The 15,281-nt window shown below is 42.5% G+C and overlaps 1 protein-coding gene across 5 annotated transcripts in view; it reads left to right on the forward strand.

The window, feature by feature from the left end:
* Positions 1-15,281, forward strand: part of TBC1D2B (TBC1 domain family member 2B) — an 87,265-nt gene that overhangs the window by 47,572 nt on the left and 24,412 nt on the right. For all 5 annotated transcript variants that reach the window (XM_027123746.1, XM_027123743.1, XM_027123742.1 and 2 more), the window contains exons 4-7: positions 4,808-4,971; positions 7,788-8,020; positions 8,726-9,121; positions 14,828-14,938. In XM_027123746.1, coding sequence (XP_026979547.1) covers positions 4,808-4,971; positions 7,788-8,020; positions 8,726-9,121; positions 14,828-14,938 — 904 coding nt within the window. The remainder of the gene's footprint in view (positions 1-4,807; positions 4,972-7,787; positions 8,021-8,725; positions 9,122-14,827; positions 14,939-15,281) is intronic.

Genomic DNA, 15,281 nt, shown 5'->3' on the forward strand with positions numbered 1-15,281 from the left:
TTGTGGCATGCATGCAGGATCTAGTTCTCTGACCAGGGATTGAACCCGGGCTCCCTGCATTGGGAGCGCGGAGTCTTATCCACTGCACCATCAGGGAAGTCCCTGTTTCTTTATTTTAATAACCTTACTGAAGTATAATTTATCTATGTTAGGTGTACAGGCTGATGGAGTTTAGAGGTTATACATATTCATGTAAACACCTCCATAATCAAGATATAGAGCATTTCCACCACCTGCAAGTTTCCCTCATGCCCCTTTGCATGAAATTTTTAAGAATTTCATATATATGGAATCATACTGTATTTGTATGTCTTCTTTCATTTAGCATCATCTTTTTGAGACTCATTTATTTTGTGGAGTGTTTTCACATCTCATTCCTTCTTTATTCCTTAATAGTATGCAGTAAGTATGGATATATCACAGTTTGGTTTTCCATTCACCAGGTGACAGATCTTTGGTTGATATCCAGTTCATGGCTGTTATGAATAATGCTTGCTCTGAGTATTCACATCCAAGTCCTACATGTAGACATGTTTTCATTTCTTTTGGGTAAATATGTGGGATTGGGATCGCTGAGCTGTTTAGTTACGTGTATATTCAACTTGATAACATACTGCCCTACTGTCCTCCAGGTGGCTGCCCCATTCTGTGTTCCCATTAGCAGTACATGACTGTTGCAGTTGCTCCACATCCTTCCTGACACTTGGTACACTTGGACACTTGCTGGTGTTTTTAACGTTAGCCATTGTGGTGGGTGTGGTTCATTTTGATTTTAAGTTGCATTTCCCTGATAATTAATAACATTGAGTATCTTTTCATGTACTTGTTGGCCATCTGTATATCTTTGGAGAAATGACTATTCAAGTCCTTCACCCACTTTTAAATTGAATTGTTTATTCTCTTATTATTGAGTTGTAAGAGTTCTTTATATTTTCTGAATACAAGCCTTTTGTCAGATATAGGTTTTGCAAATATTTTTCCAAGAAGAACTTTTAAATCTTGATAAAGTTCTTTTATCATTTTAATCTGTTACAGATTGTGCTTTTTGTGTTCTGTGTAGGAAATCTTTGCTTAACCCAACGTCACAAATATTTTCTTCCCTGTTTTCTTCCAGAAGCTTAATGGTTTTAATTCTTACTCATTTATATATTTTAAGTTAATTTTTATGTGTTATGTGAAGTAAGGGTTGAAGTTCATTTTTTCCCATACAGATAACCAGATGTAGTACCACTTTTTGAAAAGACTATCTTTTCCCCATTGAATTTCTTGGTACCCTTGTTGAACATCAGTTGACATTATTACATGCTTAACATTACCGCATGGCTCGTTGATTCTTCCTTCGTCTTTCTTCTCTCTGTTTTATTTTGGATAGTTTCTATTGCACTGTCATCAAGTTCACCAATCTTTCCTTCTGCAGTATCTCATCTGCTATTAATCCCATCTAGTGTATTTTCATCATAGACATTGTAGTTTTATCCCTAGGTTATTTTTTTATTTTTTATTTATTTTTTTGCGATACACGGGCCTCTCACTGCTGTGGCCTCTCCCGTTGCGGAGCACAGTCTCCGGACGCGCAGGCTCAGCGGCCATGGCTCACGGGCCCAGCCGCTCCGCGGCATGTGGGATCTTCCTGGACCGGGGCACGAACCCGTGTCCCCTGCATTGGCAGGTGGACTCTCAACCACTGTGCCACCAGGGAAGCCCCCTAGGTTATTTTTAATTGAAGTATAGTTGATTTACAATGTTATGTTAGTTTCAGGTATACAGCAGAGTGATTCAGTTATATATTCTTTTTCAGATTCTTTTCTATTATAGGTTATTACAAGATATTGAATATAGTTCCCTGTGCTATACAGTAGGTCCTTGTTGTTAATTTTATAATAGTAGTGTGTATATGTTAATTCCAAACTCCTAATTTAGCCCTCCCCATCCCCTTCCCCCTTTGTAACCATAAATTTGCTTACCATAAGTTTGCTTTCTATGTCTGTGAGTCTGTTTCTATTTCATAGGTAAGTTCATTTGTGTCAGTTTCTTCAATTCCACATATAAATGATATCATATGATATTTGTCTTTCTCTGCCTGACTTACTTCAGTTAGTATGATAATCTCTAGGTCCAAACATGTTGCTGCAAATGGCAGTGTTTCATTCTTTTTTATGGCTGAGTAATATTCCATTGTATATATGTACCACCTCTTCTTTAACCATTCATCTGTCGACAGGCATTTAGGTTGCTTCCATGTCTTGGCTATTGTAAATAGTGCTGCAGTGAACATTGAGGTGCATGTATCTTTTCAAATTAGAGTTTTCGTCTTTTCTGGATATATGCCCAGGAGGGGGATTGCTGGATCATATGGTAACTCTATTTTTAGTCTTTGAAGGAACCTGCATACTGTTCCCCAATTTAGATTCCCATCAGCAATGCAAGAGGGTTCCCTTTTCTCCACACCCTCTCTAGCATTTATTGTTTGTAGACTTTTTGTCAATGGCCATTCTGACTGGTGTGAGGTGATACCTCATTGTAGTTTTGATTTGCCTTGCTCTAATAATTAGCAATGTTGAGCATCTTTTCACGTGCCTGTTGGCCATCTGTATATCTTCTTTGGAGAAATGTCTTATTTAGGTCTTCTGCCCATTCTTTTGCTTGTGTTGGGGTTTTTTTGTTTTTTTGTTTTTAAATATTGAGCTGTGTAAACTGTTTGTATATTTTGGAAGTTAATCTTTTGTTGGTTGTGTCGTTTGCAAATATTTTCTCCCATTCTGTAAGTTGTCTTTTCATTTCGTTTCTGGTTTCCTTTGCTGTGTAAAAGCTTTTAAGTTTAATTAGGTTCCATTTGTTTATTTTTGCTTTTGTTTCCATTACTCTAGGAGATGGATCTAAAAAAATATTGCTGTGATTTATGTCAAAGAATGTTCTGCCTGTGTTTTCCTCTATCTCTAGAAGTTTTGATTGGGATCTTTGTCTCACATCTTCCATATCTCTATTTAACATGTTCAGTCTTCTAGCTTCTCAAACATGGGGAAACAGTTACAGTAACTTTTAAAACCCTTGTCTACTAATTTTATTATTTGTCATTTCTGAGTCTGTTTCTGTTTAGTGATTTTTCTCCTTAGAATGAGTTGTATTTTCTTACTTCTTTGCATGCCTGATAATTTTTTATTGCATGCCCGATATTATGAGTTTTACCTTTCTGGGTGCTAGATTTTTGTGTGTGTTCATGTACATATATATTCTTAAGCTTTGCTCTGGAATGTAGTTTAATTACTCAGAAACAGTTTGATACTTTTGAAGTTCACTTTTAAGCTTTTTTAGGTAGTATGAGAGCAGGCTTTAGTCTAGGGATAATGTCAGTAACCGTTTTCCAAGTACCAGTCTACCATACTCCATGACGTGTGAGGTTTTCCACTCTGGCCGGTGGGACTAGACACGATTGTGTGAGCAGAGGGATGGTTCTTTCCCCATTCTTGGATAGCTTTCTTACACACAAGCCTAACAGTACTCATCTGGAGACTTGGGAACCCTCTGATGTTTCTGCAGCCCTCCATACAGCTCTCTTCTCTCCAGTACCGTGCGCTGTGAACTCCACCTGCCTTGGGATTCCCAGCTGTCTTATCAGTTCATGGGAGAGCTCCACCTGGGTTCCCCCTGCCTGCACCATGGCCTGGAAAGTGTCTAGGCAGTAAGCTTGGGCAGGGGTGGGGCTTACCTCGTTTGTTTTCCACCTCTCAGGGATCACTGCCCGGTGTAGCCTGATGTCCAATATCTGAAAGTCATTGTTTCCTGTATTTTGTTCAGTTTTTCAGTTGTTTCAGATGGCTGTAAATCCAGGCCCTCCTAGTCCATCTTCATTGGAAGTAGAAATCCCAGCCTAGTTTATAAAAGTTTTAATGAAATAATTTTAGCACACTGGCAAGTGTAAAGTATAGTAAACTGATTACCTGGGTAACCGCTGCTAAAGTATACAATTTTGTCAAATTTCTGCTGTGCTTTTTAAAACACAAAGTAAAACATTACAGATATGGTTCAAATCCTTTCTTGTCTCCATGATCCCATTCTTTTCTTGCCCTTCACAGGAGTAACCATGTTCTGTATTTGATAATTATCATTCTTGTGTGGATTTTTAAGTTTTACTACATATGTGTGTATCTATAAATGATATCTATTAATAGTATTATCGTGAAGATTTAAACAAATATCATGTTGTACATGTCATTCTTCAATTTTCTTTCTTTTCTTATTCAGCATTGAAAAAATATTTGTCCATATGATCCACGTAGCTTTAGATAGAATGTACATTCCAGAAGGACAGGAATATTTGTTCGCTAGCATATCCCAAACATTTAGAACAGTGCCTGGCACATTGTAGGCACTTAATTAATATTTGTTGAATGAATGAATTCACTTTAAGTGATGTATAGTATTTGATCGTACGAATATGCTACAGTTTATTTATCTGTTCTCTTGTCAATAGATGTTTAGGTTGTTGGGGTTTTTTGCTAATATGACTAGTGCTGCAGTGGATGTTCTTGTTTGTGTCTCCTTGTGCACATGTTGAAGAATCTAAGAAATGCTGGGTCGCTGGGTCTTAGGGCAAAAACTTCTTCAACTTATCTGTATGTTGCTGAATTGTTCTCCATGGCAATAGTTCCAATTTATACTCCCACCAGCAGTGTAAGAGAATTCTCATTTCTCCATATCCTCACCAACATTTGCTATTATCAGATTTTAGTTTTTGCCAAGCGTATGTATGTGACATTATGTTTTGCTTTACCATTTAAAAAAAAAAACATTTCATTTTTCCCAATAGAAATTCAATGTCTTCTTTTCGTCCTGGGAGAGGGCATAATGACAGTCGGAGGAGTGTGTTTTACACCAATGAAGAGTGGGAGCTTTTAGAGCCAAGCCCTAAGGACCTGGAGGAGTCCATGGTGCAGGAAGAAAGGAAGAAGCAGATCCCTGAAGGAAACAAAGGTATGGATGTGGTTCCTGCTGTCTTTCATTCTCTCCGCTGCCATCTGTTAACCACTGGTGATGTGGGAGACCCTTTGGTAGCAGGTATCACTGGGAGCATGAGACCCAACGGGAGTTGTGTTCTCTTTGTGGGAAATAAAACCTAAAGGCTTGAAAATGAGATGTCACAAGAAATAAAAAACTGTCCAATCCTGTGGTTCTGCAACTTTTTCAGGAGATAGAAGATCTGGAAGTCATGGTGCTCTTTACAGAAATACTGATTTAAAAAAAAACTAAAACTTTTTATTTATAGAAATTTGTTAATGCACACACAAGTAGAAGCTCTAGTGTCACATTCCACAGTTTTGAACTTATGGCCTCTCTTTTTTCCTCTGTATCTCCTCTGGGCTCCTGCCCCTCCTGGCACCCACCACCAGCTGGGTTATTTTAAAGGAAGTTCTAGATATTAATCCTTTGCATCTGCAAACATTTTAGTATGTATCTCCAAGAGATGACTCTTCAAAAGAACCACAGCTTCATCGTTATACCTAAACACTTACAGTAAATCCTTCTTGTCTACTTCCCCAGTTGTTCCATAAATGTCTGCTTGCAGTTGGCATGAGCAAATGAGGGGCTAACAGGCCCCCAAGTGTGTTTAGTTGTGTGTCTTCTTGGGTCTCTTTCAGTCTGAACAGCTCTCTGTTTGTTTTTTGTCTTCCGTTTCCCTTGCCACGCCTGTTGAAGAAACAGGGTCTACCTGTCAAGGAATTGCCCACATTCTGGATTTTGTTAATTATATTTTTGCGGGGTCACAGAATATGCTTCTCCATCCCTGTATTTCCTATACACTTGTCGCTAGAGTAGAGGCCTGCCCAGATTCAGGGTTGACTTTTAATTATGACAAGAATATTTTGGGGTGGGGTGGGGGCTAGGGATGCTGTGTATTTCTTGTTGCATCACATGTGGAACCACATCGTATCTGGTTTTCCCTCTTTTTGTGATATTAAGGTCAATCAGGATTTAGGGTGTCAGCCTGACCCGTTCATACATCTCTGCATTGGCATTTTGCCTAATGCGTTAAGCAGCCCTTCATGATCCTACATCCACTGATCCATTGAGGGAACATTGATGTTTTAAATGTAAAATAACAATAAATAATTTTGAAATTCTGCCTTATGCCTCCTTCTGGCACGAGCTGGCAGGATGAGGAGGCAGGATTTTAGAAAGTCTTTACTGAGAGCACATATTTACTGAAGGTAATACGTTTTTCTGTCCCCTGGGAAAGGACCACATGACTTGCTTTGGTGGGGAGTTTACTTGTGATCCCCAGGATGGTAGCATGGAACCCTAAGGTCCGGTGTGACGTGGTGAAGATGTGGGTCACGTGCCTCGTGACCCAGCATGTGGCACAGCCCGCGGGGCACCCAGGAGAGGGGCTCATTGTCAACTGGGAAGGCCTTCTGAGGAACAGGGATTTGTGTTGGGGATTTGGATTGTTGAAGGTAAACATTGTTGGCTCTGACTTCCCCATAGGACTCTAAGAATGAAATGGAAGGGTGAATGCTAGCAAGATTGGGAAGGAAGAATCAGTAAGGCTCAGTGACTCGGGTGGGGCAAGAAACTCCCAGCACCCCTGGACAGCAGCTTCTTGTCTGGGAGCAGCCTTCTCAGCCTCTGCCCAGCCCCTGATCCCTTTGAGAGGGAGCCTGTGTGGAAGACACGGAGGGACAAGGATGTCTCTGGACTTTTATCTTGATGATTCATGGATATTTCCTGTAATGGCTCCAAGAATCAGCCTGCCAGCTTCTTGTCCATGTCATTCATGGGAAGTAAGCTAATCTTCATACACACAGAAAAGTCCCCCAGTCAGAAATGTGTAGCTCAATAGATTTTCACAAAGTGAGCATATCCATGTAGCCAGCACTTACTTGAAGAAACAGGACAGTACCAGGAGTCACAGCCTCTATCCCCAAACCCCTTCCAGTCACTACATCACCTCCCATCCCCGCCCCCGAAACCACTGTCCTGACTCCTAACATCATAGATTTGTTTTGCCTGTTTTCTAAAGTTATATAAATGGAATCTATATAGTTTGTACTCTCCTCTTTATATTTTTAATATATATTTGAATCCATTTATTCTAAAATTTATTTGGATCCCTCAATATTTTTAAATACTCATTTTTAAGGAAGAGAATAAAATGTGTTTACAATTAAGAAAACATAAACTTGGTGTTTTTTTGGTTTGTTTTTTTAGTAAGGACAGATTAGCTAAAAATAAGCAGCTGGGGATCCCTAGTGTATCTCTTAAGGCCTGCCCTCTAACTTTGTAGATGCAGGCCCTGTCCTTACTAAGGTGCCCGGCGGAAGGGACACCTTGTGTTCAGGTTGCTGTAGGAACTTGGAGCAACCATGTTCTTCCCTGGTCTGTGTCTCTGTTTTCTTTGGTCCTCAAAGTAACTGAAATAAGAAAATAGTGATATGAACACATGGCTTAGAACTGATCTTTTGGAAAATAAACTTAACATTACAAAAGAATCTTGAGAGCGTTTAGTATAGTTTTGTCATAAATTCCTCATTAGTACTAATGTATAGTCTGACTTTTTTTCATCTGTCTTAATGCAAAAATTGAGCAAATAGAGAAAGTTTTCTTTAAAAGTGATCACATGAAAGATCATCTTTGATTTTCAGCTTGGTTATTGTCAAGAATGAGGTAGGAGCAGAGAGTGACGCACGCAGAACTCCTTAGAGGACGATGGATGGAATGTTAATGTATTTTACTGGAATTTCCGAAAGGAAAATTTGACCTGAACTTAAACAAGTTTTGTTTTTATGTAGGAGTAACTGGCTCAGGATTTCCCTTTGATTTTGGACGTATTCCCTACAAAGGAAAACGCCCTTTGAAAGACATGATTGGATCGTATAAAAATCGCCACAGTAGTGGTGACCCTTCAGCCGAGGGGCCGTCGGGCAGTGGTAGCACCAGCAAGTTGGCCTCCGAGATGCAGCTGCAGGTCCAGAACCAGCAGGAAGAGCTGGAAAGGTTAAGGAAAGACTTATGCAGTCAGAAGGTAATTCTTCTTCCTCACATTTCTATCTCATCTCACATCAGCAGGCCAGGGACCAGAGGAGCAAAACCCGGCTTTCACGTTTCTCTGACTCCATTATTTCCCAGAAGGTGCTTTTCCCCTAAGAGTTGTATGTTGCCACGGCCACTGACCTAGGCACTGCTGTTCTGCTTGGTCATTTTTTCATAGACATTTGAAGTTCCGACGAGAGTGAAGACCCCTCAGAGTGGGTCGGGGAGGGTGTTGTTTGCACCTTGCCCACGCCTGCCCTGACGTCAAATCTCTCTGAGCATAGCTTCAGCCCAAGGCCCATGAACAGTTGTTAAATGAGTTTCCACATCCTGTTAAAACAGCAGCTTCCTTTTGAGCTGATCACACCTAATTATACTTAATTCCTCAGCAGGTCAGTGAATTTAGACCTCAGATTTTTTAATACGGATGAACATTTACTGGGAGCCATTGCTAATTGCAGTCTGCCTGTCCACTATTTCCTGTTTCCTATTATTGTTCTCTACAGACAGCCTTTATGGAATAAATATTTTTCCTTCTCTATTTTTGAGATCCTTCGAGAGGAAGTTGGTTATTAAAATATTTCCAGTAAAGTTTCTGCATTTGCTCAAATACCAATGGTTGCTCCATGCAGAGTTGCCATGATTTCTGCTTTTTCTCCCGCCCCTGCTCCCCACTCCATCCTCCCCTGGCTCCCAGGAGCTCGTGCGGCTCCTGCAGCAGACGGTGCGGTCCTCCCAGTACGACAAGTACTTCACGAGCAGCCGCCTCTGTGAGGGGGTCCCGCAGGACACGCTGGGGCTTCTGCACCAGAAGGACGACCAGATTCTGGGCCTTACTAGCCAGCTGGAGAGGTTCAACCAGGAGAAAGAGAGTCTTCAGCAGGAAGTGAGGACGCTGAAGAACAAGGTGGGCGAGCTCAGTGAGCAGCTGGGGATGCTGATGGAGACCATCCAGGCCAAGGACGAGGTCATCATGAAGCTCTCCCGGCAGCTCAGCGAGTGCGAGGGCAGCGCATCCTCTCCCACCTCCATGCCCAGCTCTCCTGTGGCCCTCCCCACAGCCAGGGACCAGCTGGAACTGGACCGACTGAAAGTAAGAGCAGGGCGTGGGCCCCTGTTATTGGGACAAGAAATCCAAAACCCACTAACAGCCTGTCTGTTGATGTCACTCTAGAGCTGCTAGCCTCAGTGAGCTAATTTGGCATGACAGCAGAGCAGCTGTGCCTTTTTTTTAAAAAAAACAAGTGTCACAGGACTTCCAGTCAGATAATTACTAGGTTTCTAAGAAGCTTCCTTGGAAAATGAAAGTCTCAGCCCGTCAGTGTCGCCATAGCTCAGAACAGTTTCAGATCTTTCCCCTCCCTTGCTTTCAGGCAGCTGAAACTTCTCTTTCTGTTTATACACCCTTAGAACTTCATTATTCCACGTAACCTACAGAGGCTGTTTCTTGCCCCCTCTGTGTGTGGATGCACACACCATTATTTGCATAGCCCGCCTCAGGACATAGTGGAGGCCAGGTGAGGGAACACTGTTCCCAACAGCTAGTGTGGGGTCAGGTGGGAAAGCAGACCCTGGCTCCCAAGCACGCCGGGGAAGAGGGCCTGCCCAGAGTCAGTGCCCCCCATGCCTAAGGCAGGAGGGTCCTGACACTCAGAAGGGAGGGCAGAGCTCTCTTCCCAGTGTCCCAGTGGCCCTGGGGATGGGAGGCTGGTTCCTAAAGGGAGGTGACTGTCCCCATCATACCTGGGGTGGTGGCCAGCTGATGAGGTAGGAAGAGCGTTACTGGGGGCATGGGCAGTCTGACTCTGTGCCCGCAGAGAAGTGTGCTGGTCCCGAGGAGGGGAGAGCTGAATGGCCTTGGGCCACTGTCAGTCAGGCCACAGCGAGGGTCCCAAAAGTTTTGCTGCCACCAGTTCTCAATTTGGAGAAGTTTCAGGTGGAGAAGTGTCTCCTAGGACATGAGGCATTGGGTGTAGCCCAGACCCCAGCTGACCCCACATAGTTCTGCAGCTATCGGTCCCACCTGGCCACAAAGTCTTCCTCACCTGGCTACCCACTTTTTGCAAATAATGTGGCACCGAGGATGTTTTGCCCCCCAAATGCAGCTTATCCTTGAAGGGCAAAGGTTTGCCACTTTTGAGGTTGTTACTGAGCCTGCTTCCTGACTAGTAGTACCTGTCACGCAGTGTCAGTAGACTGCATGCCTGATGGACATGCCTGAGCCTTAAAGATAATTCCAAAATGGAAATTAAAACACTGGAATAATGGCAGCTTTGTCGGAATATGTATGTGGTCTCCCATGGTGACAACTTCTCAGTGACAGCACCCAGTAGATACATGAGGCCAGAAGGATTTATTGGTGAGAAGGACCAAAAGGGCAAAAACACCACCAAAACCCTCAATCTCGTTACTTTATAATTATATCTACTACAAAAATAGCCGTGTTTAAAAAAAAAAAGGTCCTGGTTAGTGTTGCCTGTAAAAGTTGGTTTTGTTTATATATGCAACCTAGAGTGTACTGACCCTAAATATACATCCCATCAGTGATACACGTTTTAAGACCACTTATTTAAGGTCAACTGAATTTTATATTTTGCGAGCACGTCTGTCTTTATAGTGTTTGGAGAATGACACCAGGGCGTTCGGTTTCCAGGTCCCAGTGCTCGGCAGTGGGGGACGCGTGGGGAGCATGTTTTCCCGGGGAGCCGAGCCAGGGTGTGGAGGGGAGTGTGTGGCTCTGTTGTTGTGGCTCCACACAGCTCCTTTTGGAGACGACTGACGGAGCTGATCACAGCTAGACTTCTCGACCTTTTCTTTTTGTGGGGTAGTGGGTGACATTTTTTTTTTTTCTCCAACATTTCTCAGCTTAATTTATAAAGTCTGTGGCTCCAGAATTCCACAAGAGTGAGGTTAAGTGGTGGCATAGCTTATGGAGAGGCAGAAAGGTTGTCAGGGGACTTCCCTGTGACCTGTTCCTCTGAGTGAGTCCTGCCCGGCTTGGTGACCTCACGTTTATGACATTGCTCTGCCTGGGCCGGATATTGCCAGGGCATCCCCTGTGCCATGCAGGAGACAGTCACATTCGTGTCTCCTCTGCGGTGGCACTGGGAGAATTGGAGTGAAGAATCTCATTGTCCTTCACTTTTAGATACCGCATGGTTTCTATATTGATTTCTTCGTTTGACCCCAAATTTAAAATGTCTAGGTGGGGAAAAAAAAATTGTGTGTGTGTTTTGGTGGGGGGAAGGTAGGTATCTTTTTTGTTGTTGTTACTGTTACTATTCAGTGTCTTGCTTTATAGTCAGTGTATGTGCCTGTAAAGATTTCTGCTTTTTAGAAACATTTCTGTTTTGGTCTCATATGTGGTCACTTTCTGTTCCTGTAGTATTTTGAGGCAGGAGCACCTATTGGTCTTAGGATTTTACCACCCTAGTGATTTAAATATTTTCCCCACACTTCCTTCCAGGCCTTTTCCATGTTTACATAATTCTTCTATTTCCTGGAGTAGGTAGACTTTTGTTTCTTTCAGCCAGGTACTTTCTGTATTGCTATCGTTAATGATTCCAGATTGTCCATCTTTTGACTCTGTCATCATTTACTTAATCAGCCTCTGTCTTCTTTCCTGTGATTTGTCATTTCATGAATATCTTCATGCGTGCAGCTTTTCCTCCTTGGGACTCTTTCATTCATTCAGTCAGTCAGCCGTGTGCTGGGCTTTGTACTCCACACAAAGTATACGGTCTCTGTCCTCCTGGAGCTCAGAGTTTAGTTTATAAAGCACAAAAACAAAAAAGCAGAACCACAACTGTAACAAACATCAATGAGGAAGGGGATGTGTCCCAGTATGGGGTGGCGGTTTAGACTGAGCATGGACTCTGGAGTCAGACCTGGCTGGGTTCAAACCCAGCTTTGCCACTCATGACCTCTGACCTTGGGCAGGCTGGTTCACCTCTCTGCCTCAGTGTTCATCTGTGAAATGGCGCTTACCTCATAGGGTCTTGTAAGGGTTAAAAGAGGTATTCCATGTAAAGTCCTCACAGGGCACCCGGCACCTCATAGAGTCTTAACTTGCTGTGATCATCATTCTAGAGAAAGAATCCTTTTTTTTTTAAATTTTTGAATTTTATTATATTTATTTTTTTATACAGCAGGTTCTTATTAATCATCTGTTTTATACACATCAGTGTATACATGTCAGTCCCAATCACCCAGTTCATCACACCCCCCCCACCAACTGCTTTCCCCCCTTGATGTCCATACGTTTGTTCTCTACATCTGTGTCTCAACTTCTGCCCTGCAAACCAGTTCATCTGTACCATTCTTCTAGGCTCCACATACATGCATTAATATATATTTCTTTTTCTCTTTCTGACTTACTTCACTCTGTATGACAGTCTCTAGATCCATCCATGTCTCAACAAATGACTCAATTTCGTTCCTTTTTATGGCTGAGTAATATTCCGTAGTATAAACATGTGCCAACTTCTTTATCCATTCATCTGTCGATGGGCATTTAGGTTGCTTCCATGACCTGGCTATTGTAAACAGTGCTGCAATGAACATTGGGGTGCACGTGTCTTTTTGAATTATGGTTTTCTCAGAGTATATGCCCAGTCGTGGGATTGCTGGGTCATACGGTAATTCTATTTTTAGTTTTTTAAGGAACCTCCATACTGTTCTCCATAGTGGCTGTATCAAATTACATTCCCACCAACAGTGCAAGAGGGTTCCCTTTTTAGAGAAAGAATCCTTGAGATACATTATCAGGACTTCCTTAGACTGTAATGCAAAGTTTGACTCAAAGACACGGAGGGCACACTGTGGTGTCCTGCTCCCTCGACCCACCTTGTGCTGCTCAGTCTCTGGCCGTCACGGCCCAGTGTATTCTTTTGTTGCCCTCTAGCTCACCTTCCTTCAATCAGCCTGCCTTTTAGTAACACGTTTGTTCATTGTTTCCAAATATGAGAGCTTCAAGACGCCAGGAGAAAGGAGAACATCATGATTCTGATCAGAAAAGGAAGTCTGTGGACCTCCTTTGGGGTTTGACAGCGCCCGTCTTCAATGCTTGTCATGACGTGCGGTCTTGCTGAGACTGAGAAAGTGTGATGTGTATCAGAGCTCAGGTGGGCGTCAGGGGCCAAGCACCTGGGCCAAGAGCGCAGCAGGCCTGGCTCCCAGCCCGACACTTAGTAGTTGTGCAGCCTCCCTGTGGCTCAGCTCTTCACCTAGGAGGTGGAGATGACGAGAGTGGCTGCTGAAGAGTTGTGAGGTTTAAATGGGATCGAGGACCACAGGGCACCTGTAACCCGTAGCAAGTGCTCCGTAGGTGTCAGCGATTAAAGGGACTGTTGGAACATTTTCAGTTCTTCTGTATTTTCAGGGGAGATTGTGTACCGCCATGGTGGCTTCTAGTTTGGAGATTGGGGCATGTCTCTGGACACATCTCTGGGGAGGGGCCATGGTCTCTGTCCTGGGACAGCACAGGTGTCAGTGCCTTTCTTGACCACCCCTGGCCTTCTCTTGGAGCTGTTGTGAACAGTTTCTCCTGTGATTGAGGGATCAGAAATTCCTTGAAAACTTCAAACAGAGTAGGGGAAAAAGACATTTGTAAAAGACTGAATTTGGTAGGGAGCATTTAGAAATCACTGCCCCAGTTGTCTCAAAGGTTCCCTTTAGCTTGCCTTGCTCAGAGTGTCAAGGGCTGAAGGTCACGTGTGGCACCCGCTTCTGCCAGGGCTGAACTTTCAGTTGGACTTGGCAGAACGTGTCACCAGCTTGTGATGTTCTCTTAAAAACGGAAAGTAAATGTGGCAAAAGTTAACAATTGGCAAATTTAGGTGAAGGGTATATTGTGTTTATTGTACTTTTCTTTAACGTTTTCATAAGTTCGAAATTTTTTAATGTAAAAAAGTTGAGGAACATGTTCTCTTAGGTGCCTTGTACATTGTAGGTGATAGGTATTCATGATTAAGTGTAATTCTTTAGGTAAGGGTATTGTGTATGTGTGTAGCCTCTTCCACATAAACTGGATACGTAAAAATGAGAATCTACAGAAAATTTGTTCAGTTTCTCTAGTTAAAAAACAAAATGAATGTAAGGCATTACCTTTTGTACCCAATGAATGTGGGTAGATAAAATATTTGCATAGATTTAGGACATAAGTCCTACTTACTTTTCCTAAGGAGAGGTGAGAAAAATCTCCACCATTAAATAAATTTATTTCCCCATCTCCTTCATTACAGCAGTAGTCCCTGCCTACCTTCTACTGCCAAGGGTAGCCGCAGAGTTTAATCAGAAAGTGTCTAGGAATCAGCTTTCATTTCCTTAGAACTTGTTCTAACTTAGCAGGGCTATTTGATTGGTGAGGCAGCAAAATATTACTTATATTGAACAGGGGTCCCCAACCCCTGGGCCACGGAGTGGTATCGGTCCATGGCCTGTTGGGAACCAGGCCGCACAGCAGGAGGTGAGCAGTGGGCGAGCGAGCGAAGCTTCATCTGTATTTATAGCTGTTCCCCATCGCTCACATTACCGCCTGAGCTGCACCTCCTGTCAGCATTATGGTGAGTTGTGTAATTATTTCATTATATATTGCAATGTAATAATAATAGAAATAAAGTACACAATAAATGAAAAGTGCTTGAATTGTCCCAAAGCCATCCCCCCACCCCCCGGTCTGTGGAAAAATTGTCCTCCATGAAACTGGTCCCTGGTGCCAAAAAGGTTGGGGACCGCTGATATAGAATAATTAATCAACATTCAACCAGTGTGAATTGATGGACCTTTTTTTTTGCAACAGGATAATCTACAGGGGTACAAAACGCAAAATAAATTTCTGAATAAGGAAATCTTGGAACTCTCAGCTCTACGGAGAAATGCAGAAAGAAGAGAGAGGGATCTGATGGCAAAGGTGGGTCAGGACGGTTATATTCTATTATCTGGTGGGAGGTATGATTCAGAAACCATTTAAAAATGGACATGCTTTAAAATCAGTTCAACCCACATGCTTGGAGGGTGTGGTTATTGATACCAGATTATATTTAAAGTATATAAAGTGCATAGCACTGTGTTTAGTTTCACTTCATGATGAAGACGAATAGAAATGTCCTGAGAGGTGGCTTTTATTCACACACATAATGAAGTTTACAGAAAAAAAATTAAATACAATTCTGAGGTTCCCCCAAATTAAAGTTATTTGGATCTTGATTTATGCTACTGAGTTGTGTGAATCAGTTTCTTATCTGTAAATGGGG

The sequence above is a fragment of the Aethalodelphis obliquidens genome, unplaced genomic scaffold, assembly GCF_003676395.1.
Source record: "Aethalodelphis obliquidens isolate GAN/ISIS:26980383/991018 unplaced genomic scaffold, ASM367639v1 scaffold26, whole genome shotgun sequence".
NCBI classification, from domain to species: Eukaryota; Metazoa; Chordata; class Mammalia; order Artiodactyla; family Delphinidae; genus Aethalodelphis; species Aethalodelphis obliquidens.